Source organism: Gouania willdenowi, chromosome 18, assembly GCF_900634775.1.
Source record: "Gouania willdenowi chromosome 18, fGouWil2.1, whole genome shotgun sequence".
Classification (NCBI taxonomy): domain Eukaryota; kingdom Metazoa; phylum Chordata; class Actinopteri; order Blenniiformes; family Gobiesocidae; genus Gouania; species Gouania willdenowi.
The window spans coordinates 6,531,924-6,559,166 of record NC_041061.1 but is presented as its reverse complement, the minus strand read 5'-3'; the positions used below and the strand labels follow the sequence as shown (position 1 = coordinate 6,559,166).

The 27,243-nt window shown below is 35.8% G+C and overlaps 1 protein-coding gene across 1 annotated transcript in view; it reads left to right on the top strand.

Annotated features, from left to right (window-relative positions):
- The first annotated feature begins 2,427 nt into the window (after positions 1–2,427).
- The window catches only part of vax2 (ventral anterior homeobox 2), a 34,188-nt gene continuing 9,372 nt past the window's right edge, over positions 2,428–27,243 (top strand). Inside the window, exons 1-2 of the mRNA XM_028474725.1 lie at positions 2,428–2,948; positions 8,357–8,544. Of these exons, the coding sequence (XP_028330526.1) occupies positions 2,711–2,948; positions 8,357–8,544 (426 nt within the window). The 5' untranslated portion in view covers positions 2,428–2,710. The remainder of the gene's footprint in view (positions 2,949–8,356; positions 8,545–27,243) is intronic.

Sequence of the window (27,243 nt, the reverse complement as noted above, 5' to 3'; positions counted from 1 at the left end):
GAGACTGATCTCAACTGTAAATCCACATTTATTTCACCTCATTCAGGAGCTTAATAATAATAAACCCCCCCCCCAGGGTAATATTTCGAGGATTTTCACCACCACACATCAGTGTAAATATAGTAATTTTGAGTCAAAGATGGGGAAAAACATCGAAACCAAATAAAGCAATATGAAGCAAGATGAAAAAAACTAATATATATATATATATATATATATATATATATAAATATACCAGAAATATATAGTGAAGGGCCCTTCGTTGTGTGTGTGTGTGTATTTGTGTGTGTGTAGCAATCAGTCGTCTCTTGTCTCGCCTCTGAGTGCAGCCTCTGATTGACAGTTTCTATTCATCCTGTGTGAGATTAGGCCCATGGGCTGAAAGGAGTAACGACCCATGGGCTCTGTGTGTGTGTGTGTGTGTGTGTGTGTGTGTGTGTGTGTGTGTGTGTGTGTGTGTGTGTGTGCAGCAATTACCAAACCTGGGATGGTGAAGATAAGAAAACAGACACACACACACACACGCACACACACACACACACACACACACACACACACACACACACACACACAAACAGGGAGCAAAAACTATAATTATATAATGCTGCTGCTCTTTTCTTCCCGCCCTGTGTGTTTGCAGAGATGTTTCACCTGCAAAGCAGCACAAATTATCTCACAGTCACAACAAAGTACACACACACACACACACACACACACACACACACACACGCACACACACACGGGCAGGAGGACACAGAGGGAGGAGGAGTGTAATGTAAATGTTCTTTTTTGAGGCCTTCTTTACTTAAAACCTTGGAAACTCTAGATTTATATGAACATTTACAATGTATTACACATATTTTGTAAGCTAGCAATGACTTGTTTCGGTTTAACGTCTGTTTTTCATCAAAATTACCCCATAAGAAACTATTATTGTAAAGGAAAATAAAGATCTCACAGGCTCTAACAACAGTGTGGTTTCTCGACACTTTAAAACAACAATGATCACTCGTGTGAAAACCTACATCTTACCTCCAAATGATGTCTTCAACCGATCGATTTACGTTTGATTGCTTATTTTTTTCCCAGCTCGCATCTTTCTAAAGGTTCTAGGCTGAGCTGTCAATCAGCAGAGGCGACCAATCAGATGCCAGGAGTGGCCCGGGAAGCTCCACCCCCTTATTAAGACACAAACAGCAGGGAAAAAATAAAAACGTCCATAAGATGAGAGAAAGTAAGAAATAATAGTATAATGTAAAACAACATATAAAGAAAGAAATATATTAGAATTCATACTTTTCTTTTTTTTAAAAATCACATATTAAATTATTAATAAATTATTTCAGTTTGAGGTCTATTTTGGGAACTAAAGGGACTAATGCCTGTTTCACACCCCTTCACAATAAAAGTTAACCAAACAGCCTTTAAACGTCACCATAAACAATTAGTAAAAATAAAACAAATAAAAAGCTTTAATAATTAAAATAATATTACAATGTAAATAAAAAGTTAAAAAAAAAAAAAAAAAAGAATGTAAAGCAACAAAGACAGAAAGGAAAAAATATATAATATAAAACAACATAGAAAGAAAGAAATTTAGTAAAAAGTCACTAAATATTACGGTTAAATTATTTCAGTTTGAGTTCTATTTTGTGCCAAAAAAAAGTGTCTCAGCCCTGTTTCACGTCCAATAAAAGTCAACCAAACTGCCTATGAACATCACCATTAACAAATAAAACAAGTGGAATTCTTTGATAATAGAAATAATATAATGTAAAACAACAAAGAACTAAAGAAGAAAGCTAAGAGTCATACTTTATTGTTAAATTATTGCAGTTTAAGGTCAATTTACTGAACAAAAGAGACTCATCCCCGCATGTTTTTACTTAATAATGTCATAAATATATATATTAGACATATGGTTGATAATTTAATCCACCAAATTAAAGTTTTTAAAGACATTTTCCGTGTGTTTTTTTTCTGCCTCCTAAATAGTGCATGTTATTCATTCCTCAGCCATCATCTCATGCTTCTGCGGCTCATCCTCCTGTCACAGCCTCCACCAATGAGCTACTACAGGAAGTGACGTATGCAGCCTTTTTTTTTTTTTTTTTTTTTTTTGCTGCTGCTGTGGAGTGTCACCGTGGAGCCACAAATAATGAGCACAGCCCCAACATCTCCGCGGTCGGTGGCAGGGTGGACGGTTGTGGGTGAACTTTAAGGAGCAGCAGACACTCCTCTTCCTCCTCTTCCTCTTCCTCGGTGTGGAAGCTGCTCCCTCCTTCAGGGGGATCTTCTCACTGCAAAGATCTGCAGGAACTTTGCTCAGATCCTCCTCCAGATCTTTTTTTTTTTTTTTTTTTTGCAATTATTTGGTGCACAATGCATGTTCTCCTCCATGCACTAAAACTCCTCGGTAGTAAAACATGAACACAGTCCTCGGGTGTTAAAGTTGAAGCTGCACCGATTGGTTCGGGACTGCTGCTGGACGTCTGTCCGTCATGCTGAGACACCTGAAGCTCATTTACCTGCAGGATCTCTCTTTGCTTCTGTGAGTGGATCTACTATTTTTTTTGGGTGGTGGCGGTGGTGAGCTCCGGGGCATGCTGTGGTCCGCGTCCCTGCAGGAGAACATCTAGAGCAGCAGCAGCAGTGACGCAGAACATCATCATCATCATCATCATCATCATCTCACAGGTCCTAGGCTTAGATGTTCGACCAGGCCACGATGGGCGATGGGAGCCACCGCTGTGCAGGACCCAACAACGCGCTGTGCCCGGACCGGATGGAGAGCAAGTGCCGAGCCGAGATCGGGAGCCGGTCCCCGGTGCAGAGCTCCACCGACACCTCGGGGACGTCCGCGTCTACCCCGACCTCCTCCAGCGAAGACGGACACGACAAACTTCTGGGAGTGGACCCGGACTACTGCCGGAGGATCCTAGTGAGAGGTGTGTGTGTGTGTGTGTGTGTGTGTGTTTAAGCAACAACAACAAATAAGTGTGTTTCACCTGCGCGTAAAAGTCTCTTCACAATAAAAGTCAATCAAACGGCCTATAAAAATCACCATAAATAAATAAATGGAACGCTTTAATATTAATTAAAAAACATAATAATAATACAAAATAATATATATATATATATATATATATATATATGTTTATTAAACACATTTTTAGAGGGCAACATATTAGAAATCATAGCTTTTATTGATTACTGTTGATAAGCTGAGGCCTCCTCTTTGTTCCCTGCAAAGTATGAAAAATTAATAAGTGCGATAAGTGATTGAGGCCCACGTTTTCAATTTAATGTTTCGATGCAATATTTTCCTCGTTTTTGTTGAATTGAGTTAGATTTTTTTGTTTGTTTATTTCAGAGGTAAAATGCAAAGAAATGCAATAAACACAGTCATATTATATTATATTTATTTATGTCTTGAAAAAAAAAAAAAAAGCAGAAGAAGAAGAGAGCCAACAGGGTAAAATAAAACATTAGGGACCATAATGGCACTACTTTGAGTTTATTTGAGTTTATTTCAGAATAAAAATATAAAGAAACGCAAATAATCCCAGTTTGTTCACATTATATTTATATATGTGTAAAAGAAAAAAGAAGAACAGAGCCATCAGGGGAAAAGGAAACAATAGGAACCATAATGGCACTAGGTGTGCGCGTGTGTTTGAGTGTGTGTGTGTGTGTGTGTGTGTGTGTGTGTGTGTGTGTGTGTGTGTGTGTGTGTGTGTGTGTGTGTGTGTGTGTGTGTGTGTGTGTGTGTGTTTAGATAAGATACAAATATTTGTTTTTTTTTTCAAGAAAAAACGTAATTTTTTTAAATATATATATAAGTAAATAAATACATTAAAAAAGGTTTATACACCAGTTGATCTCATGAGTCCACGCCCTTCTGCTTTGTCGTGCCAGGTTTGCGAAACTCTTAGAGAATCCAATAAAATCTGATATTAGTCTCCAAGTTAGAAGGATTTAGAAAAAAATTGTTTTAAGCTCTTTTACACCGAGTGTAAATTTAGGATACAGCGAATAACTATTATTATAATAATTAATGATTGACATAAAAATGGCTGTATAAAACATTGAATAAAAATTGTCGTCACACATAAAAACCTGTAGGAAAAAATAAATGTGTAAAAATAGATTTAAATAATTTTTTGCAACTAAGACATTAAGGAAAAGACGGAGTTTGAGACTGTAAATGTATAAACCAGCAGCAAACTATATACGACCAACCCAAATTCTAATATTTTAAACATGCCACATGTAAAATATGTATTTTACTTATCATAAAATTGCGTATTTAGTCATAATTATAAAAATTTTCTTACATTTTTAGATCTTAACACATGCAGTTTGCTTTTAGTGTGGGGAAAAAAAGCTAGAAAAATGCTTCTCTGGTGCGATTTTATAGGCGTTTTATTGCATGAGGGGATTTTTTGCAGAATATAAACCTTGCGGGGTTTAAAAAATGAATTTAATGATATATTTTGGAGCAGTGAGTTATCGTTAACCTCTGTGCTTTCTAAGAACAACTGAAGCCCGCAGGCCTCGCCTTCATTCAGATATTATCGAATAAAAAAGCCAAACAACTGTCACAATCTTACCTTTTTTTTCTTTGCACATTTACGCGCAGAGGTGTAACTGTGTTTCTCTATTGGTGATTGTGTGCAGGCTTTATAAACAGTCATCGACCACATGGCGGAGGAGTGATAGAAATGTGGACACATCTGTTGGCAGAAGATGAGAATTTAGTCTTTTGAAGTTTAAATGCGAATAAACAGCAGAATACTCTGTATTTGTCCAATTCTGGGACTTTATTTTACACAATATGACTTTGTTTGTTGACATATGCGTTATTAGATATAAATTACGCACCGTTCTTTTAATATTTACGCGGGGTTTTTTTTTGTCACTGAATGTGTATTTTAAATAGGAGGGGAAAAGCTGAATATTCCGTATTTGACCAATTCTGGGCCTTTACGCACCGTTTTTTATTCATTTATTTATTTATTTTTTATTTAGATTTAGCCATTTTTGGTCATCAAACGTGACTAAATGTGTGTTTTTTCAGGATGATCGGTGTGTGTGTGTGTGTGTGTGTGTGTGTGTGTGTGTGTGTGTGTGTGTGTGTGTGTGTGTGTGTGTGTGTGTGTGTGTGTGTGTGTGTGTGTGTGTGTGTGTGTGTGTTAACGCAGCGTGGCCGGGGTCACCGGGAGGTCAGCGGGTCTCCACTCCTCCTCCTCCTCCTCCTGGAAATGTTTCCACGGGTTTAAGCTTTAATTCATCTCCGCGAGGCTTCGCCCTGTTTGTATATGTAAATAAAACACATGGATAAATGTGTCTGTGAGGAATAAATCAGCCCGAAGAAAAAGATGCAGAGCTCATTATTACGCGCGGAGGCAGTTGTCAAATAGTGTTTCTGGAATCATTTTTTTGTTTTGTTTTGTTTTATTCTTGTTGCCATTCATATTATTGTCAGTCATCTTGTGTACTTTTGTTGTCATGTGTGTTTTTGGAATCATTTTGTGTATTTTTTCTGCTGTTTTGTCTATTTTTCCGTCAATTTGTGTGTTTTCCAGTCATTTTGTTATATATGTTTGCTGTTGTTTTGTCTATTTTTCCGTCATTTTTTTGTTTTACGTTGTCAAATTGTTCCTGGCGACCTTTTTGTGTATTCGTGTTGTTGTTTTCAATATTTTTCAATTAATTAATTAATTAATTTTTTTTTGTATTTTTGTTGTCAAAATGTGTGTGTGTGTTTTTTTTTTTGAGTAATCTTTTCAGTTTTGTGTGTTTTCCTGGAAGAAAAAAAAATAATAGTTGTCTCGCTCTCTGTAAGATTTAATCTATGTCTCTTTATGAACTCAAGGATATTGAAAACAAGCAAAGTTGAAGTGTTTTTCCCAAACAGACACTTTAGAGATCCGTTTAAAAATAGCGACGCCTCCTGTATTTTTACGCATTCTTCGTGTGTTTATCTTTTCTTTTACTGAGCGCCTGTCCGGTTAAATCGGTTTTGTTTCATATTTAATAAACAGCTCTTCATATTTTATTATATTGCATTTTTAATGAGTTGGACAAAAGAGGTGTTCATGTCTGACCTACTCGCCCATATTAAACACGATAAAGGGCCACAAAATACCAAATATGGACCAAATATACTAAGCAGCACACATTTACATATAATTAAAAAACGGAAAACATTTGAATGAGTTTGTTTCCGTATATTCAGGTGAGAAGTACAAATGTAATAAAGAGGAAAAAACTGAATGTAAGACAAATCCTCTGCACAACAGTGTTTTTTCTTCCATGCAGTAAAAGAGAAAAGAAGGGACACAAGCTTAAAGTTCCAGTAAACTCGTGCGCGCAATGACGCACGAACCCGTTTAGGCTCATGGTGAGAATCTGCGGCTTCTCGAGCTACTTTTGGTTCATCGAAACATAATCCGATTTCGCTTCTATTGACTGATATTTAACCTTTACGGAAGAGGATGAGGGCCAATTTTGAATTTTGATGGAGAAAATATATTAAGGAAAATCAAGAATAAAGTCGTAAAGTTGAGAATAAAGTGGAAATTTCGAGATTAAAGTAAAAAAAAAAAAAAGACTTAAAGTCCCAATTTCGAAAATGAACTCAAAATACAATATTGTGATTAAAGTCGAAGATTTGCTAATAAAGTAAATTCTACGGAAGCGGACTAGGGCCAATTCACCATAAGCAGACCTTCGACTTTCATCACGATATTGTATTTTGAGTTCAACAAAATTTCACCTTTATTATTGACATTATAGAGAATAAAGTTTAAATATAGAGATTGATGTTGAAAAACTTTATTCTCCACATTTTGACTTTATTCTTGATTTGTCCAAATTTCGTTTCTCCATCAAAACTGGCCCTAATCTGTTTCCGTAAACCTTTTAAGTGATTCTATTAATGCTTTTTAACTCTAAGGCTGAGAAATCCATCATATCTATATTTGTATTTGTATGTGCAGTATTAGCTTTGTTTTGTGTGTAAAATGCTGACAACTGAGCCTTTGTGTGCGTTTTCCTCCCACTGCTTTTAAAAATAACATCCGACCACTTTTCCCACTCCAAAGCCATTAGCCCATAGCTTTGCTCATGAATATTACATCTTTTTCACACCTGAGTCACTTGGTGTGGAAAAAAGCGCTTGAATTGTCTAAAGGCAGTGGTTGTCAAACTTTTCAGCTCGCAACCCCCAAAATAAAGGTTCCAGAGACCAGGGACCCCCACGGTAGCTGAAGGTGTTTGAACACAGACATGAACATTGAAGAACAGTCATGTGGAGACAGGTTCATCTATAAGGGGGAATAAAGGGGAGACATTTTTGGGGTTCATCCATAAAGTCAGCAAAATGATGGTCCATTGTTCTATGAATCTGTGATAAACACATTTATTTATTTATCTGAATAATATCCACTGTTATCCAGGAAGTTTACCATTATTTGCGCCATTGTCATCTTAAAGATGTAAATCCTTGTTTTAATCAGAAATAAAATGGATTAAAAGTGACAAAATGGTGGTAAAGGTGATTAAATGGGATTTTAAAAACCACAGAAATTGGTTAAAAGTAGCACATTAGAGTGGCAGAAAACAGACAGAAAAAGTGGTAAAAAGGGTTCAAAGTGTCAACATTGGCTTAAAAGTGGCACAAATGAGGCAATTAATGGGTGTAACAAATTGTGAATGTTGTTAAATTGGCAAAAATAAGCATGAAATATGGTGAAAAGAGGTTAAAAGTGACAATAAAGGGGCAACATGTGTGACATCAGGTGGGAAAAGTGGTGGAAAGAGTTTATAAGTGCTGAAAATGTCTTGAAAGTAAAAAAAAAATTGCAGAAAAGGCATAGAAATTTGATGGAGAAGTGGTGGAAATGGGAGTATTGTCGCAAAAATGCGTTAAAAGAAAAAGTGAAGAAAAAAAATTAAAATATGGCAAAAAGGATAAAAACAAGCAAAAATGGGCTCTAATTGTTAAAAGAAAAAGTTTCTTGAAGGCATCTGGCGACCCCCTATCAGTGTCTCGCAACCACAAATGGGGTCCTGACCCCAAGGTTGAGAACCCCTGGTCTAAGGACAATGGGAGATATTTAGAGTTTTCCACGGTGGGCTTTGAATCTTTCTGTTAGCTTGAGTTTGGTTATTGGTGCGACCATGGCTGCCCTTCAAACAGAAGGTTGGCAGGTTTATTCCTGGTTACAAATGAAAGTCTTTTGGCAAGTCACTGAAGCCAAAAGTTGCTCCCAATGTGGAACCATTGCTTTAATAACCTGATAATTCCACAAACTGACACATTTTCTCTTTGTTTTCCACCTGTGGACAGACGCCAAAGGCACCATCAGGGAGATTGTGCTGCCTAAAGGCCTGGACCTGGACCGGCCCAAGCGAACTCGGACCTCCTTCACGGCCGAGCAGCTGTACCGGCTGGAGCTGGAGTTCCAGCGGTGCCAGTACGTGGTTGGACGGGAGCGCACCGAGCTCGCCAGGCAACTCAACCTCTCCGAGACGCAGGTAAGAGAGCGCCAGCTGTAGCCGGGGGGCGTCAAAACCCAACCAGAACAGAGATTTTGGAAAACTGTGGCATGTTTGACGCATCTTCAATCTGTTCTTGAACTACTAGCTGAGTACGTCTTTATCAACTGTATACAAACTCCTTCTAAGCCACACCTCCTTTGGTGACACATGGGATGACAAGTTCATCAAAAACATGAAACCAAACCCTCTCATGATTTCTTTTGTCACAGATATTTGACCATATTATCTGGAACTTTTTTGATTAAATCAAATTTGTAAACAATCATTAAAAATAGAAAGTGTCTATTTGTACGGTTGCCGTACAGACAATCCCCGGTGCTATTGGTACGGTTACCAAAGTACAAGTACGTAGCGTATAGGGTTTAGGTTAAGGTTAGGTTTAGGTTGTAACCAAATATCACAACAATTTTTAGGGTTAGGTCTAGGGTAAGGTTTAGTCTTAGTCACGCGACCTAAACTAGCCAATGACTGACCTATCACGTGACCTAAACTGGCCAAATAGGGGCGCTGCGTATGGATAGAATGTCGGTGTATTGATACTGCAACCGTGCGAAAAGCCACTGCCTTAAAAATATATCAAAAGCAAGTATCAGCCAATGACACACCATTATGACTGTGTTTTGAAATCTCACACTGCATACTATATACTACAAATTCAATGAGTATATACTGTCTACTGTATACTATCCATTACAAGGTAGATTCAAGAAAATGTCAAGTACTTTTGAGTATACCGAGGTCGGCCCGAGTGACCTCTTCTTTGGAAATCAAAATGAAGTCACAATGAAGCATAATTAGGATAAAGTATCCTTCCAAGTTTCCCAAGATGCATTTGGGAACCTACAACGACAAAAACCTGAAACACACTGAGGCTAAATATCTCTGTTGATTCTCCACCTTTGAGAAAGTGACCAAGTAGAATATCAACATTTGCTCATTTGATCCATTAAAACTCACAGAAACACATTTCATTCCGACATTTTGGAGATTCCGATATTGTCCGCCATTTACTATTGACAAAACTTCCGGTTAACTTCAAAACAAAAGCCCTATTTACGAAAACTTTAAAAAAAAACTAATGGAAGACAAGGAGCCATGCTTTTATTTTAAAAAGGAGATGTTTGACTTTAAGCTTGAAGCCCCATGTCATATACTGAGTTCTCATCATACTGAGATTGTATATGTGCATAAATGCTCGCACATATGCACTACTGGTAAATTAATTTTTGCTAAAAAAATTATAATTCATTTTTGTTCATTTTTGTTTTCAAAGTGAAAGGACACGTGTTTTATTTATTTATTGGATTAGGTTAGGGGTAGGTTAGGGTTATAATCTCAGTACGGAGGTAAACTCAGTACGTTAACACCGGTCCCAGGACCATTTTACATTCCGCTCGCAATGCATCATGGGGCGGTTGAGTATGACTAGTGTGCCCACCATCCATACTGAATAAATTTCCTCATATCGTCTACATCTGGGTAATTCTTGCATACTCAACCTTTTCATACTATGTAACGTGAACGCACTACATACTGATTTGGAGGTCAGACAATATGAGTTGTACGTTGGTATGACATTTCAAACACAGCCTTGGTTCGGATTGAATTGTGGTGTTATAGCTCGTTTGGTGTCTGTTTTACCTGATGTCTGACTTCCTGTGGTGGCACTAATGGTATAGCAGTCTTGATTGTGTTTTCAAAACAATGCTTTCCAGCAGCTGTGAGTATATGAATGTGAGCTGCACTGTAAAGCAGCTGCAAGTGGCTATAATCAATTATGGCAGCGCGCGTGTTTTATGATGCAAGTAATTCAATTAGTTGCAATAACATGAAAACGTGAGTTGATTTGAGAAATACGAGCCAACGTCGACATGCAGTTTACGTGCAGCTGTCATGTTACGCTGAAAAGTGAAGGGTTATTTAGTCACTATTTATAATGGGCACCAGATGAAGCAAAACACCAGTGGCTATGATTTTCACATGGATGTTCAAGAACATTCAGATTTTTGTTTGCTAGCATTTTTTTATTGATTCTTATTGTGGAAAATGTCCTTGGGTGTCAAGAAAGGTGCTTTTATTAAAAGGTATTATTATTATTAATATTATTGTTATTATTATTATTATTATTATACAGAGTTATCATGTCGTGTTTTTATATGAAAGTATCAGAGGTTCCAACTCTGCTGGTCTCTGAGTCTCAGACTGTTCAGATTCATATAGCGTGGAGGACCCTACCTTTTCCCGGAGTGAGCTTCTTTGGAGCCCCAGCCCTGTGTTTGAGAACCACCGCATTTAGGGCTGAGACGTGCGACTTTGATCACAGCAGGGGCCACAAAAGTTTGACTGTCTGATCTGAGGGCCACATTAGGAAAATTCACGTCAGAATTTCAATTTAGCATCTAAACAATCTGAACAATATTACTGTTCATTTTTGTATTTTTCGGTTGTAGTTTTGTAGGTTTTATTTTATTGTCCTTTTGTGTGATTTTGGTGTTGTTTTGTTTATTTTTCTCCCATTTTGTGTATTTTTGGTGTCATTGAGTATATTATTTTGTGTGTTTATTTGTCATTTTAATGCTATTTTGTACAATTTTTTTTAAAATCATTTTGTATATTTTTGTTGTTGACTTGTGTGTCTTTTGTGTCATGAGAACATTTTTCTATTATTTTGTGAGTGTTTGTGTCTTATTTTTCTTTCATTATGAATGTTTTTGTTGTGTTTTGTGTCATCTATTTAAGTTTTCTGTCATTTTGTGTGATTTTTGTTGTTTTTGTGTCATTGAGTATAATTTTTCTATCATTTAGTGTATTTTTGTGTCCTTTAGTTTATTTTTCTTTCATTTTTTTGTTTGTTTTTAAACATCAATTTTTGATTTTCATTTTCATTTTTGTATGTTTTTAGTTGTTGTTTTGAGTGTTTTTGGTGTCATGTCATAGATTTTTCTATTATTTTTTGTGATTTTGTTGTTGTTTTTTGCTATTAAATATATATTTTATATCATTTTGTGTGTGTGTGTGTTTTTTTTTTTGTCATTTCGTATATATTTCTTTCACTTTTGTATTTCTGGTGTTATTTAGTAAAAACAATTCTCCTTTTGTCTGTTTTTGTTTTCTTATTTTGTTTTTGTTGTCATTTTTAATATCTTTCTGTTATTTTTGTGAATTCATGTACTCATTTTGTGTATTTTATTTTTTATTTTTTGTCATTTTGTGCGCCTACCTTTGTGTGCTATACACAATATTAGACCGCGGGCCTCTGGTGGCCCATGCCTGCCTTAAAGTGTGTCCCTTATCCATGTACCTTATTGAACAAAACAGTCTTATTATTAATTGATTAATACGTAACGGTGACGTCACGCTAACGGTACACACGTCCACTGATCTGATAGAAAAACAAGGTCAGTTTAGAAAATGAATGAAACAGAAATAAAGCAGTGCTCAGGCCCGCTACAGGAGAACTGTGCGGCCTTTTATTGATCCCCAGCCTGCATGTTAGACAACATCAATAGACCAACACATGCAGGCTGTTTTCTCTCATTTCGACAGCGTTAAAGCTCATTATTTTTCCAGCAGCTGCTCATCACTGGCTAATGCTACATAACACATGCTAATAAAGGTTAATTTTTGTATGAGAGCCAGCAGCACAGGCCTCTCTCTCTCTCTCTCTCTCTCTCTCTCTCTCTCTCTCTCTCTGACACATTTAAAGCAAAACATGTTTACGCCAATAAAACACGCACTCGCGCATTTTTCAACGTGTGACGTCACTAGTTCATGGCCAGCGCGCGCTTCATTCAAATTTTCCATGAAGCCCCCACAATAGATATTTATAACCTAACCAAAGTAATTCAAAAGACTTTAATAACAATAAAACACAATAACAGTAATAATGATAATGTGAATTTTTGAAGATATAATACTAATGAAATTATTGTAGAAAAATAAGACACTGCAATGCAACAATATATAGGAGAAACGTATTAAGTTGAATAAAAGTATCACTAATAAAATGTAAAAATATAATAATAATAATAATAATAATAATAATAATAATAATAATCATAATAATAATGTGATCATTTGAAGATATAATAACAATTAGATAAAAACTAGAAAAATATGACACTACAACACAACAATAAAACTATTAAATTGGAGAACATTCATTAAGTGTTAAGTTAACAAAAAATCTGCATTAAGTTAATAGTAGTATATTATTATTATAATATAATAACAATATAATAATAATGTTTAATAAAGAAGAAAAACTATCAATGTAACAGTATAAATATTATTACTATGTTTATTTGTAAATAAATATACAGATTATATTTATATCATAGCTTGAAAATGGAAATATAATAAGAATATAGATTCTAACATAAATAGTTATTACAAATAATTATTAGTAAAACGATAATAGAGTAAAAAGATATGATATCTTGGTATACAAGTAAATATATGGTATACTAGTGTATATATATATATATATATATATATATATATATATATATATATATATATATATATATATATATATATAATGACAATGAATTTTAAAAGGCAATAACTTAAAAAGCTACGACTTAATTTGGACGTTAGAAATAATGCGTATGACTTGCATTTAATCCTCTATTTGACTGAAACACACAACATAAATCTGGCCTGATTTTGGTCCAAAGATGTAAAATAATAATAATAACTGTTTTACTGTATGTTTTAGGTCTTTATACACGTCACTGTTTAAAATAGAATAAGCGGTTTGTACACGTTGGCCTCATGCTCTCACCACGTGGTAGTAAATTCACGCTTTATCTGCACGTCGTCACTGTAGAAGTATTCAAAATTCAATCATTGCAAATAAAAAAGGGCTTTTGTAAATTATGTGATAAACTTTCACATCAAAACCCCAGAGTTCACTTTCAAACATGACTAAATATTATGGATCAATTACATGCGCGCATAAAGCGCTGGGGATGTTTTATTGGCCCTCGAGGCCAAGTTTCCAAATAAAACCAGAATAATTGAGTTAACGTGTTTCACAACAAGTTTAATGACCATTCAGAAACCCCCCAAAACCATTAGTATTTTGGCCCAGATGAGCAACAAGGAGAAACTGTATAAGCGCCGTGCGTAATTATGGTTACAAAACGAGTTATTTGGAAACAAATAAGGCTACTTTACGCACATGTTAAACTTCTTAAATGTGACCAGTTGTCCAAACACTTGCTGGAAAAGTGGAAATGGGCTGTTTGTGAAGTGATCTGTTACATATGCGCCATTAAGGAACAGTAACAAGTTTGACCCGCGCGTAAACTTTATAATGTTGTGTTTTTAATTTAGAAACGTGAAGATAAATCCACTAAGTTGACAAAATGGTTTTGCATCTTTTAGGGTGTGTTTTACGTCATTTAAAGTCACCGTTCGTGCGTAAAACACCCCAAAAACATGAACTTCACGCACAAGCTCTGCTCTCAGACGCGCAGTGAGAAGACCTTATCAATTTGGAAATAATAACAGTAACAATGATTAAAAACACCATCGCAATTATATTGTTTAAATTAAACAAACTGTCACAATTATTGGCTATATTTTCAACTATGTGCAGCTTCGGGGTGATTTTAACGTGCGTAAAAGCACCTGTTGCGGCTCCAAAGCCAAAAACTGAAGGCTGCGAATTAAAGAGATAGTCTTACTTAAATAATTCACTTCAGTAACTGTACCTAATGTTGCAAAAGAAAAATGAGGAAAAAAAGAAGCTAAAATAAATCGCAGTAAACTTCTAGAGAGACAATTAAAGAAAGAAAGAAAAAGAATTAGTGATGAACGGTGATAAACATTTGAAGTGTTGAATGGAGTGAAAATGTTTAGATAATTATGCTTATAATGAACTTTTCAGGTCTGATAATTAGCTTTTCAGGCTGCATGACAACCTGTTGCTGCATTCAGCTTTACGCACGATCATTGCGCGCAACGGGGACAGCAAAACGCACACACACACACAGTGTGTGTGTGTGTGTGTGTGTGTGTGTGTGTGTGTGTGTGTGTGTGTGTGTGTGTGTGTGTGTGTGTGTGTGTGTGTGTGTGTGTGTGTGTGTGAAGCACAGAGCAGCCACTGTGGCCCTCATTAGTGCTGACTCCAGGGGTGTTAATGGATGAAGGCCTCATGCTTCCTGCTGACGGTGGGCAGCACAGCTTTGGATTGAATAGAAGCTTCTGAAAACGCGCCTGTCCTTCACTAACAACAAAATATAAATGATTAAAAAAGAAAAAGAAAGACGTAAAATACTGGGAAACGTCTTTACATGCGTGCAATTCAAGCAGCTATTTATTTAAAGGCCCGAGCGGGAGGCTTTTAGTTCGCATTAAGTGGAGCTTTTCTTTCTGTTTGTGCCAGATGCGCTGTTTTTAAATATATGCGCAATTCAAGGCCATTATGAAGAAAACATGGGGACTTTTAGGGCCTTATAGAGCTGTTTGGATTTGTTTGGGTTTTCATTGACGCCAATTAAAGACCGCGGGACTTAAAAGCAGCTCTATTTATACAAAAATATCCATTTATCCCTTCTTCCGTTCATTAAATGGCAATAAATATAGCCCCGATGCAATATTTATTAAGTTTGAGGAAAGTTTTCAAAGTTTTCCATATTGATTGAAGTAATAAAAGGCCCAGAGGCCCGAAGAAGCTCACTACGGATCTCTAGATTAGTTTTTGTTCTGATTTCCTTTAAAACCACACTTATTCAAACACTTTGGGTCTAATTATAGGAATGTTTTATTATCGAAATGTTATAGACGCCTTAGAAAACTGTCGACTGGAAAAAATAAGCATTTTTTGTTAGAAAGATATTAATATAACTTTGTGTTTAAAAAAAAAAAAAAAAAAAAAAGAAATATTAGACATGTTAAAATCACCGAAAAATACATATATATTTTTTTTTGTTTCATATAACTTTATATTTTCATTTATTTTCTTTTAGATTTGTTTAATTGAATTCAATTTTAATGTTTCATATTTTTTTATTTCATTTTATACTAATTAATTTATTTAATGTTTGAATATTTTATTATTAATATCATAAATAATTTATTTTGTATTGTTTTATATAGTATTTTATTGTATTATATTTTTTATAGTATTTTATTGTATTATATTTTTTATATTAATTAATTAATTTATTGTTTAAATATTTTTTTTTTATTTTATATTTTAACAACTCGTACATTTTTTTTAAAGTTTAAATATTTTTATTTTATTTCATTAGCTCCAAGCCTCTTCTTTATCTGCAAGTGTTAACGTGAAGTGTTTTTCTTCAACAATGTGTGGGGATTTGCTCATTGACCCATGTTGTAACTCCAATTAGTTGGTCAGTTATTCAAACTGCGTTGCGCACGCAAACGAGGCGCAACGGCGCAAACGCACAGAGAGAACAAACTTTCGAGCGAAGAAACTTCATAAAAATCCACAAAAAACATAAATGGATAAAAACGTTAAGAGACAACGTTATAAAAAAAAAATTTGAAACCCTGGTCATAATTGGATTTGAATGAGTTTAGCTTTATTTGGAAAATTTTATCTCGTGGGAATTATTTGCTTCGAATGAATTACATTATGATGTTTTTTTTTTTTTTTAACACTTAAATACTTTCACAGGGTGGAAAACCTTGAATAAAAGTGAATCAGGAATAAAAAATGTTACTGTATCTTTGTTGTAACCTTCTTTGACCAAAACATTTTTTGTTTATTTTTTTCATATATTGAAAGAAAAATGGTCACCAGTTTGATAATTTGGGTTTGAATTATTTGGTTGAAATACAAAACCGCTTTGATTTTGTGTTTTAAACTTCAAAAAACACGTTGAAGTCCTCATTTTGTTGATGTTTTTAAAAACAATTGTGCTGACAATTGTGGGCAAATGCATATTATCATTATAATATACTTACGATGACAGATAAAAGCCAAAGTCTCCAACTTTGAGAAAGTTAGTTTCATCCCCTAAAATGTTCATGCAAGCGCACACGTATTGAGGAAACCTTAAATAAAAGTGAATCAGGAATAAATGTTTTCCCTTTTTTTTTGTTGTTGACCAAAACACATTTTTTTCTTTTTCTTTATTGTTAAGAAAATGCTCTATATTTTCATAATTTATATATTTATTTGGCTGATGTCATTGTATTAGATTGTTTGGTTGAAAAACAAAACAAAATGCAGCTTTAATTTTGTGTTTTAAACTTTAAAAAACACGCTGAAGTCCTAATTTTGTTCATTGTTTAAAGAAGTATGTTGACATTTTTTTAAAATTGTACATTATTATTATTATTATTATTATTATTATTATTATTATTATTATTATTATTATTATACTTAAAATGATTTTTTCTAATTTATCTAAATTTTAAAGTTGTTGCTTGTATTTAACAGTTTTTGGACTGCAGAGAGAACATGCAAACTACCCTCATGCTTCAGATCCATTACTTTTTTTGCTGGGATATTTATTTATTTATTCATTTATATATAATCTCCAACCCTCCACCCTTTGACCAAGTTAGTTTCATTCCCTAAAATGTTGCCGTTATTGGAAAACCTTAAATAAAAGTGAATACATGTCTTACTATTTTGTTGTAACTTCTTTTGACCAAAACAAGTTTTTCTTCTTTTTTCTGCAAAAAAATGCTCTATAGTTTCATAATTTTTATATTTATTTGGCTGATGTCGTTGTATGAAGTTGATTGGTTGAAAAACAAAACAAACTACAGCTTTAATTTCGTGCTTTAAATTAAAAAAAAAAACAAAAAACATGTCAAAGCCCTAATTTTGTTCATTTTTTGATTTAAATAAATATGTTGAAATGTTTTAAGTCAGCGGAAAATGTATATAATCATAAAAATGTTGTACATGACTGATAAAAACCATTAAAAACAAAAAAACTTTATCTCAATTTTAAAGTTTATGCTTGTATTTAACAGTTTTTGGACCACGGGGAGAAAGTGCAAACTACCCTTGGGCTTCAATTCTCTGGCTTTCTTGCAGTGAAACTCATATATTGTATATATACAGTATATGTGTGTGTATGCATTGCTGTGTGTGTGAAGGTGCACGTCTGTTACTTTTCTGCACATTTTCCAACACATTCATGTCTTTCTGTTGTTCTTCCCTTTCTCCTCCTGGACTTTGCAGAGCTTTTATCATACACTCCTGTGGAGGTGTTGAGGCTGTTATTTTCACCACAATAGGAACCAAAGCTTCACCTCTAAAGACTCAGGGTCAAATAATGTTTTTTTGTTGCATTTCTGGACTCAACGTTTTCTATCAGCTGTGGGATGGGAAAGAAAGTTGTAAAAAATCACTGTTATTTGAAAGGCAACAATTAGATATGACTTCCTTTTATATTTAAATTGTGCAAGAATCCTGGAAGATTTTTCTAAGTCCACCAGCTTGATGAAGGTAAAAGAGCTTTTTAAACGAAGGCGTCCAGGGAGTTTCACAATAAAAGTATATACAGGGACCACGACGATGGCTGTGTTGGAAACGGCACAATCCGTACTATACACTGCAAACTCAATGAGTATATACTGTCTACTATATACTATAAGTATGATACTTCCCAAGAAGCATTTGGAACGCAACAAGGCTAAATATCTCTGTTGATTCTCCACCTTTACTTTGAAAGTTCTGAAAACATTTTAAGTGAGAAAGTGACCAAGTAGAATATCAACATGTGCTCATTTCATCCATAAAACTCACGTAGACACATTTCATTCTGAAATTTTGGAGATTTTCCGAGACCCGCCCATTGTGCTACTGACAAAACTTTTGGTAAACTTCAAAATAAGAGCCCTATTTCCAAAAGCGTTAAAAAAACGAATGAAAGACAAAAAGAGATGCTTCTATTTTAAAAAAAGGAGATGTTTGATTTTTAGCTTGATTTTACATTCCGCTCTCAATGCATCATGGGACGGTTGAGTATGACTCGCGTGCATCCTTAAAAAATGTCCCCATATAGTATACATCTGCATATTTTTCACGTACTCAATCTTGTCATACTATCGAATGTGAACGCACTACATACAGGTACGGTAAGGTCAGACTTATATGAGTAGTACGTTTACGTAGACATTTACAACACTGCTTTCACGTAAAACTTAAAAAAATGTAATTATCATGATAAAATCAAGTTGTGGTGAAAGCATATCGCCCCAACCCTAACACACACACACACACACACATATATATATATATATATATATATATATATATATATATATATATATATATATATAAGGTGGGAACGTTTGCTATGGATGCAACACTGTTGTTTTTACTCCCATTTTCCTTTAGCTGAATTCAAAGAACTATAAAACTTTGTCTAAAACTACCATATGTCTATCAAAAGGCCTTTTTCTTTCTAATATGGTTTAAATGTAATGTTTAGATGTAAATCTTTGTTTTAAACAAAATTAAAATGGGTCAAAAGCGACAAAAAATGGTGGAATAGTTGGTGAAATGGCAAAGTTGCAAATTAGAGTGGCCAAAAACAGACAGAAAAAGAAGTTAAAAAGGGTCAATATTAGAACAATTTGTTTAAATTGACAAATAATGGACATGACAAATTGTGACTGTGGTTAAAATGGCAAAAATAAGCATGGAATATGGTGAAAAGAGGTTAAAAATGACAATAATGGGTCAACATGTGCAACATTAGGTGCAGAAAAGTGGTGGAAAGGGTTTATAAATGCTGAAAATGTCTTGAAATGGGAAAACTTGCAGAAATGGGAGTAATGTAGCAAAAACGCATTAAAAATATGGCAAGAAAAAGTGATGAAAATAAGTTAAAATACAGCAAGTTTGGCGTAGTTGCAGAAAAATTGTAAAAATAAGCAAAAATGGGCTCAAAAATTATTCTTCGTTTCTTGAAGAGATCTGGCAACCCGCTCCCAGTGTCTCTCAATCGCAAGGTTGAGAACCCTTGTACAAGTGGACATCACACATTATATATACTATATCAAAATGTCTATAGTTCTGTATAACCTCAGAAAAACTTGACTATAGTTCCGGCACTTCCTGTGCACATGTGCAGTGCCGAGTGGTGTAAGGCGCTAGACTCAAAGATTCTTCCTTCCCTTGGTGTGGGTTTGAATTTTTTTTCATTTTAACATATTTAACACGGCAAATTCCACCTTTAAAAATACATATCCAAAAAAAAAGAAACAGGCTATAGGGATAGAGTTATGGAGGATTAGGGCTAAAATAAAACTGACAGAACTATAGCTCGAAGGATACGGCTCTGGCAGTGATGGAACTACCAGCTACCTTCGGCTTACTGCGCATGCGGACGGATGTGCACAGCAAGTGTCGGAACTATAGTCAGGATTGTCTGAGGTTTGGGACCGGACCAATAGCAACAGCCTATTTATATTGTATAGACAATAGTAGCAGTGATGTGTATATACAAGTTATAGTTCCAATAAACAATGCACATCACAAGTCTTTCAGCATTTATTTCAACTGCACATGATAGTGCACTATACTACATAAAATAAATGAATGCATAAATAACATAAATATTGATTCCAGGAGAAATATCGCTAAAAAAAAGTTTGATTCTCTTTCCTGGTCCCATAGATGTTCAGTCCCAGTTTGGTGGTTCTCTGAGAAAAGTCCTCTTGTTTCTTTTTCTTCTTCTTCTTCTTCTTCTTCTTTTTCTTTCCCTTCACTTTCCTGTGTGGTACGGAGGTTCACGTGGAGATCCTTGACATTCCTCCAAAGCCTCTTTTGTGCGTCTGAAATCATTTATGAATCAGTCGTATTAACAAGGTGCCAGAAGCAGAAAAGCAGGCACTAAGAATAAAAACCGGGTGACCCAATGTGAACTACTTAAAGCAGGGAAATCCAAATTCTTTATAATACGATGCTCCTGGAAAACCTTCAGGAGAATTTGTAGAGTTGGAAAAATTCACACACTCTCACACACGTACATGCACACACACACGTATAGGCATACACACGTATACACCCACACGTATACACCCACACACAGGTACACGCACACACACAGGCATACGTACACACATGTACTGTATACACACACACGTACACGCACACACACAGGAACACGCGCACACACACAGGCATACGCGCACACACACAGGCATACGTACAAACATGTATCCACACACACGTACACGCACACACACGTATACACACACACACACACACACAGATACACGCACACACACAGGCATACGTACACATGTATACACACACACGTACACGCACACACACACGTATACACACACACACACAGATACACGCACACACACGTATACACACACACACGTACACGCACACACACACGTATACACACACACAGATACACGCACACACACATATACGCACACACACAAGTATACGTACACACATGTATACACACACGTACACGCACACACACATGTATACACACACACACAGATACACGCACACACACATATACGCACACACACAAGTATACGTACACACATGTATCCACGCATACGTATATGCACACACACAGATACACGCACACACACAGGCATACATACACACGTATATGCACACACATGTACACGCACACGTATACACACACTTATACGCACACACACAGGTATATGCACACACACGTAAATTTACACACGTATACACACACACACGTACACGCACACACACTTAAATGTACACATGTATACACACACGTATACGCACACCCACAGGTATACACACACACACACGCAAATCTTTATAAAAACAATGAAAAAAACAACAACCTTGTTTTCAATCAATTTTGTTCGAAATAAAATGCCAAATAAAAAAATTGTCACTGAATTAGAACAAAACAACAGTACACATTAGCACTGAAATAGCATTGTACACATGTTAAAACAGCTTCCATGAGCATGTCTGTTGTTTTTAAGACAAATTAAGAAAATAACAACAAATGCAATTTAATGGAAAATGACTTCATTCAAATCTAAGTACCTTTAATCAGTTTAATTTACATTGTTGAACAACTTTTTGCTCTTCATTGATTAACATTTAGATGTATTCAGTATTTTAAGTATCAGAAAAGAGACAGTTTATTTCCAGCTTGGGGTCTGAATGTAATGTAATATGTTTCACTGTCACATATTTAGCTGCAAAAAGAGCCTCAAAGGCCTTTTTGTTGCACTTTTCTGCATGTTTGACTGGATTTCTGGACCTCGCTGAATGAAATAGACTCTGTTGACTGTGAGCTCTGTGGAACCAGAACTTCATGATGTAACCGCCACCGTGTCCTTCAGGTCAGCCCATCAAATGATTTGATTTATACAACTTTACTGCTTTTGTCCCAACTGTCAGAAATAGACCAGAGTTTAAGTTTTGAGCCGATTGCGTGGATTTAAAACAACAGTGAGAAAAAGGGGGAGTGTTTACAGGAACACAAAGACTACCAGTGTGTGTGTGTGTGTGTGTGTGGTGTGTGTGTGTGTGTGTGTGTCAGTCTGTCTGTCTTCCTCCTGCTTAGACAATCTGAGCTCTGTCTGTCACACATCTGTAAAACGTCACCTCTGTTCCTCTGCACCAGACACAGGACCAGACAGTGAGTGTCTGGGTCCTAAACAATGACAACAAGGAGGAGATTCACTGTAAAGTGGACACACAACAACTACACAACAGCTACACAACAACTGCACAACATGGCGTGGTGTCCGTGTGTGACATAAGCCAAGAAAAAAATAAAAAAAGCTGAGGCAGTGTGAATTCACTGCATGTGTTTGATACATCAGAAGGGAAAAATGAACCAGAATTCTATTTAATTTTGTGATTTACAATGTATTCTGCTTTTCAAATATTTAAGTTTTTGTTTTTGTTTTGTGTAATTTATCTAATTTTTTTATTTTCTCATTTAATATTTCCTTATTTTTTCTTTTCTTTTTTTTTTACTTAAAAAAAACAAACTTTATTTAACAACTTTATTTAACTTTTTTTTTAAATACTTTGTTTTGTGTAAATTATGTAATTTGTTTATTTTCTCATTTAATATTTCCTTATTTTTTATTTTCTCTTATTTATTTTACTTTAAAAAAAATATTTGAAATTCCTAAAAAAAATACAAATGAGGATGCAGATGCCGGCCCACGTCACACTGCATAGCTTATCATTGGCATTAGCTAGCATTAGCATGATCTAGCATTAGCATTAACCTAGCAATAACCTAGAAATAACATTAACCTAGCATTAGCATTAGCCTACCATTAATATTGACCTCGTATTAGTTTTAACCTAGCATTATCATTAGCCTAGCAATAGCATTGACCTAGCAATAGCATTATCTTAGCATTAATATTTACTTAGTATTAGCTTTAACATAGCATTATCATTAGTCTAGCAATAGCATAACCTAGCATTTGCCGAGCATTAGCATTAACCTATTAACATGAACTGCTTTATTTATATTCTAGTTTCCAATGTTGTCAGTGTTTTAAATATGTATTCACGTACCCCCTATGACAATTTGCGTTCCCCTGGGAGTACCCGTACCCCACTTTGGGAACCAAGGTTTTAGTGGATTGATAAAAGCAGGCGGAGTTTGGTGCTGAAGGTGTGAGGGTTAAATGAGAGAACATGTGACTTCTCTGGATTTTTTTTCTTGCTAAGGATGATGGGTAATGTGGTTTGTCTGCTAGGGTGACACGTGAGGAAAGTGAAGGAAATCATCCAAACCCCTGCTGTTGGTTTTTCTTTTGGAGGCAGCGCTTGTTAATAGTTACAATGTGCCCATAGGGGTTCGATGTGTTAGGGATGAGAACACACACACACACACACACACAGAGAGAGGTGGGCCTCATAAAAGTCCCAAGTGTTGCTGCACTAAGGAGGATTAAGCTGCCATATCTACCAGCGACTCCATAAGACAGTGTTAACCCCTGACTGAACCTGGACTGAGAGGCTTCCATAGGTTTAGAGGTCAGCATGAATTGTGATGATGATGATAATGTCCATGATGATAGAGCGGCAAGTTTCGAGGTAGCGTAAAGTAGATGATGTAAGATAAGGCAGGATGAGAGCGAGAGGGCAGAGGATGTAGACAGAGAAGAAGATTAAAAAAGAAGAAGAGGAGGAAGATCACATAAAACAACACAAAGGCTGTGTTGGAAACGTCATACTAACGTACTACTCATACTAAGTCTGACGTCAAGCATTAGATATTATGATAATATTCTGAGTATGTAGAAATACCCCGATGTACACTATATGGGGACATATTTTAAGTATGCACGGTTCGCACACTAGTCATAATACAAGGGCCTAGTTTGGTTTTTGCCTTTTTTTTATCTCTTCTTCCTCCCCATCGTTTGTTATCCCATTTCTCATCTGAATAAGGGGCGCCGCCCTGGTGGCGAACCACAGTTCTCCCGCTCCTGTGCTCCCATGTTTATGATTGTCTTTTCATGTTTTCTTGGACGGGATGAAACTGAAATGTGATTTCGTTGCTTTGTAACATGTGCAATGACAAATAAACTCATCTCATCTCATACTCAACCGCCCCATGATGCATTGTGAGAGGAACGTAAAATGGTCCTGGGACCGGTGTCACGTACTGAGTTTTCCTCCGTACCGAGATTATCTAACAATCTCAGTAAGTGACTGCTACGTACTGAGATGTACTCGTGCTGGAAATGCCATGCGCAATGTCATACAAAGATTACTGTACTGATTTTAAAATAATGCTTAAAACATCACATCAGTCGACCATCAATAAAAAATCGACCAATAATAAAACAAAAATATATGACTGTCATGATCAGATTGCTAATATATATATATATATGAGTACAACAGTGTATTATTGTATAGTAACATTTATTACAATGTATATTATAATCATGTTTTTTTTGGAGAATAAACTATTCCTGTTCGTATTGAGAATGCTGCATGTGACACTATTACTAAACTCAAGTTGTTGACTGAGATTGTCAGCACGGCGGAAGTAGCATAAATGACAGCGGAACTAGCAAAAATGTATTTTCCGGTAGTGCGCATGCTCATAATCGATCTCAGTATGAGGCAAACTCAGTCCGTGACACCGGCTTCAAGCTAAAAATCAAACATCCCGTTTTCAAAATAAAAGCGTATCTTCTTGACTTTTTAACACTTTTGTAAATAGGGCTCTTGTTTTGAAGTTAGTTTTCTCAGTGTGCTTCACGTTTTTGTCATTGTAGGTTCCAAAATCCAAATGCATCTTGGGAGACTTGGAAGTATACTTCAGTGGGGATGCTCATCATCCTAATCATACTTATAGTATGTAGTAGACAGTATATACTGTATACTCATTGTAGTGTGGAGTACGGAGTTTGACATTTCAAACACAGCAAATGTTTCCTATTTGACTTCCATCATCCCTGAACGCATCAGCCGACATAATTAATCAGATGTTTTTTTTTTTTTTTAACGGCCTTTCAAGACCTACAAACTTTATTTAAAACACATAAACCAACAGTCCTGAGATGGAGTTGTAATCTCTACAGTTAATCATAAGTCAATGACACAAGTTTACGTAAGAAATATTTAAAGATACCGCTTTGTTTTGACAAAATCATCACACATGAGGACCAAAGTCCAAGAGAAAGAAAGATTACAAGTGACCAAATAGCAGTGGATTTATTTGAAAAGGTTATTTATTGAAGTGTATATTTAATGATTATTTGATGTTCTGTAAGCACCACGTTCTTTGTTGTAGTTTTATTTTCTAGAAGGTGATGTTTCTCATATTGTTTCAAATTATTGAGAGATTTTAAGAAGGTTTATATTTTTCAAGAACCAATTGTAAAAAGGCACAATACATGTGATTGACCTGAAGTCTTTGTTATAAAGAGATACATTTATTTTTAAACCTTATGGACAATAACATATTTATCTTCTTTATTGTATTTTGCGGTTACAAGAAAATTCAGAAAATATCGAATACTGTTGGGTTCGGCCCTAGTGTCCTCTTTTTTGGAAGTCAAAATATGGTCACCCTAATTAAGGCGTAATTTTCCCCTGATTGGTCAAGCTAACTGGCAGCTAACTGGCAGCTAACTAGCAGTACAGCTAACTGGCAGTACAGCTAACTGGCAGCTAACTAGCAGTACAGCTAACTGGCAGTAAAGCTAACTGGCAGTACAGCTAACTGGCAGTACAGCTAACTGGCAGTACAGCTAACTGGCAGCTAACTGGCAGCTAACTAGCAGTACAGCTAACTGGCAGTAAAGCTAACTGGCAGTAAAGCTAACTGGCAGTACAGCTAACTGGCAGTACAGTTAACTGGAAGCTAGCATGACTTGCTATACGACACATAGGTTGAGTCTCCAATGTTGAACCCAAGGTACCTGGTACCACGTCCCCTGCAAAGCGTTTTCATTCTGCGTTCATCACATGCCTTGGATCAGGGCGGTTTTTGATCGGGGTCACGTTGGGGGCGCCAAGCTAACGGCGAGGTCATGAAAAGTGTGAAAGAGTCATCAGGTGTCCTTCTTAAAGACTTTAACCGCGCACAATCCTGCATTTCACTTTGCATTATGGGGCAGTCGGAGCGGAGGGCGGTTTAGGTTTATGATGTTTTAGTTAATGCTCTCCATCATGGCTAGCTCAGGTCAGTTCAGCTTTATGGCTTTTAAGTAGAGCACAAAGGTCAAGTGATTAAAAAGATACAAAGGGGGGGGGGGTTAAATCTGTTTTCTATGATATAGACAGAAAAAAAAGTACTTTCTTTGTTTTTTTTCCAGTGTGAACGGCGTACGCGGTGCAGCTTAGATGAGTTAGTGAACACACATATGGATGCCCACTTGATCTGCCACAGGACCTTGATCTGGCTTAACCTTTCTACCTCTAGCCCAGTTTTCCTCTCACTACGGTCACAGCTGCACACGGCTAGGCCTCGCCGCCCTCTGATTGGCTGGTTTCTCTCCGACGGGCCTCTGTGTGTTCATGCATGCCGGCCTCTTCATTTACCCCTGACCTTGACTGTACCCCATCCTTGATTTGTGTTTATACCCCTTCCCTCATGTTGTCCATGCAGTGTTTACAGAGTCCGGTAAACGATTGTTTATCATTCATGTTCGTCTTCTGATTCTCTTCGTCCAGCTCAGGGTCGTGGGGGTCTGCTCGTTTATCGGGGGTCTGCTCGTTTCTGTCCTCAGCTCTTAGACCAACACAATAACTCACACACTCTCATTCAGTCCTACAGGCCAGAGAGAGAACATGCAAACTACACTCAGAAAGGACACAACTGACCACCCTGAGGCTTGAACCCAAGACCACCTTCTTCTTCTTCTTCTTCATCTTCTTTTTTATTACAATTGTTTTGTTCTTTTTTCATTTTTTTGTCTTCTTCTTCTTCTTACATATATTCTTCTTGTTATTATTATTACATATATTCTTCTTATTATTATTATTTAAATTTTTCTCATTACCTGTATTTTTCTCCTTTTTCTTCCTTTTTTCTGATTCTTCTTATTTTATTCTTCTTATTTTTATTCCACTTATTTCACTTCTTATTCCTCTTATTTTATTGTTGTTGTTGTTGTTCTATATTTTTTCTTTTTTCTTCTGCTTCTTCTTTGTTTATAATATTGTAACAATCACTTTATATTCTGAAAAATCCTCAAAATTAACTTTTTTTT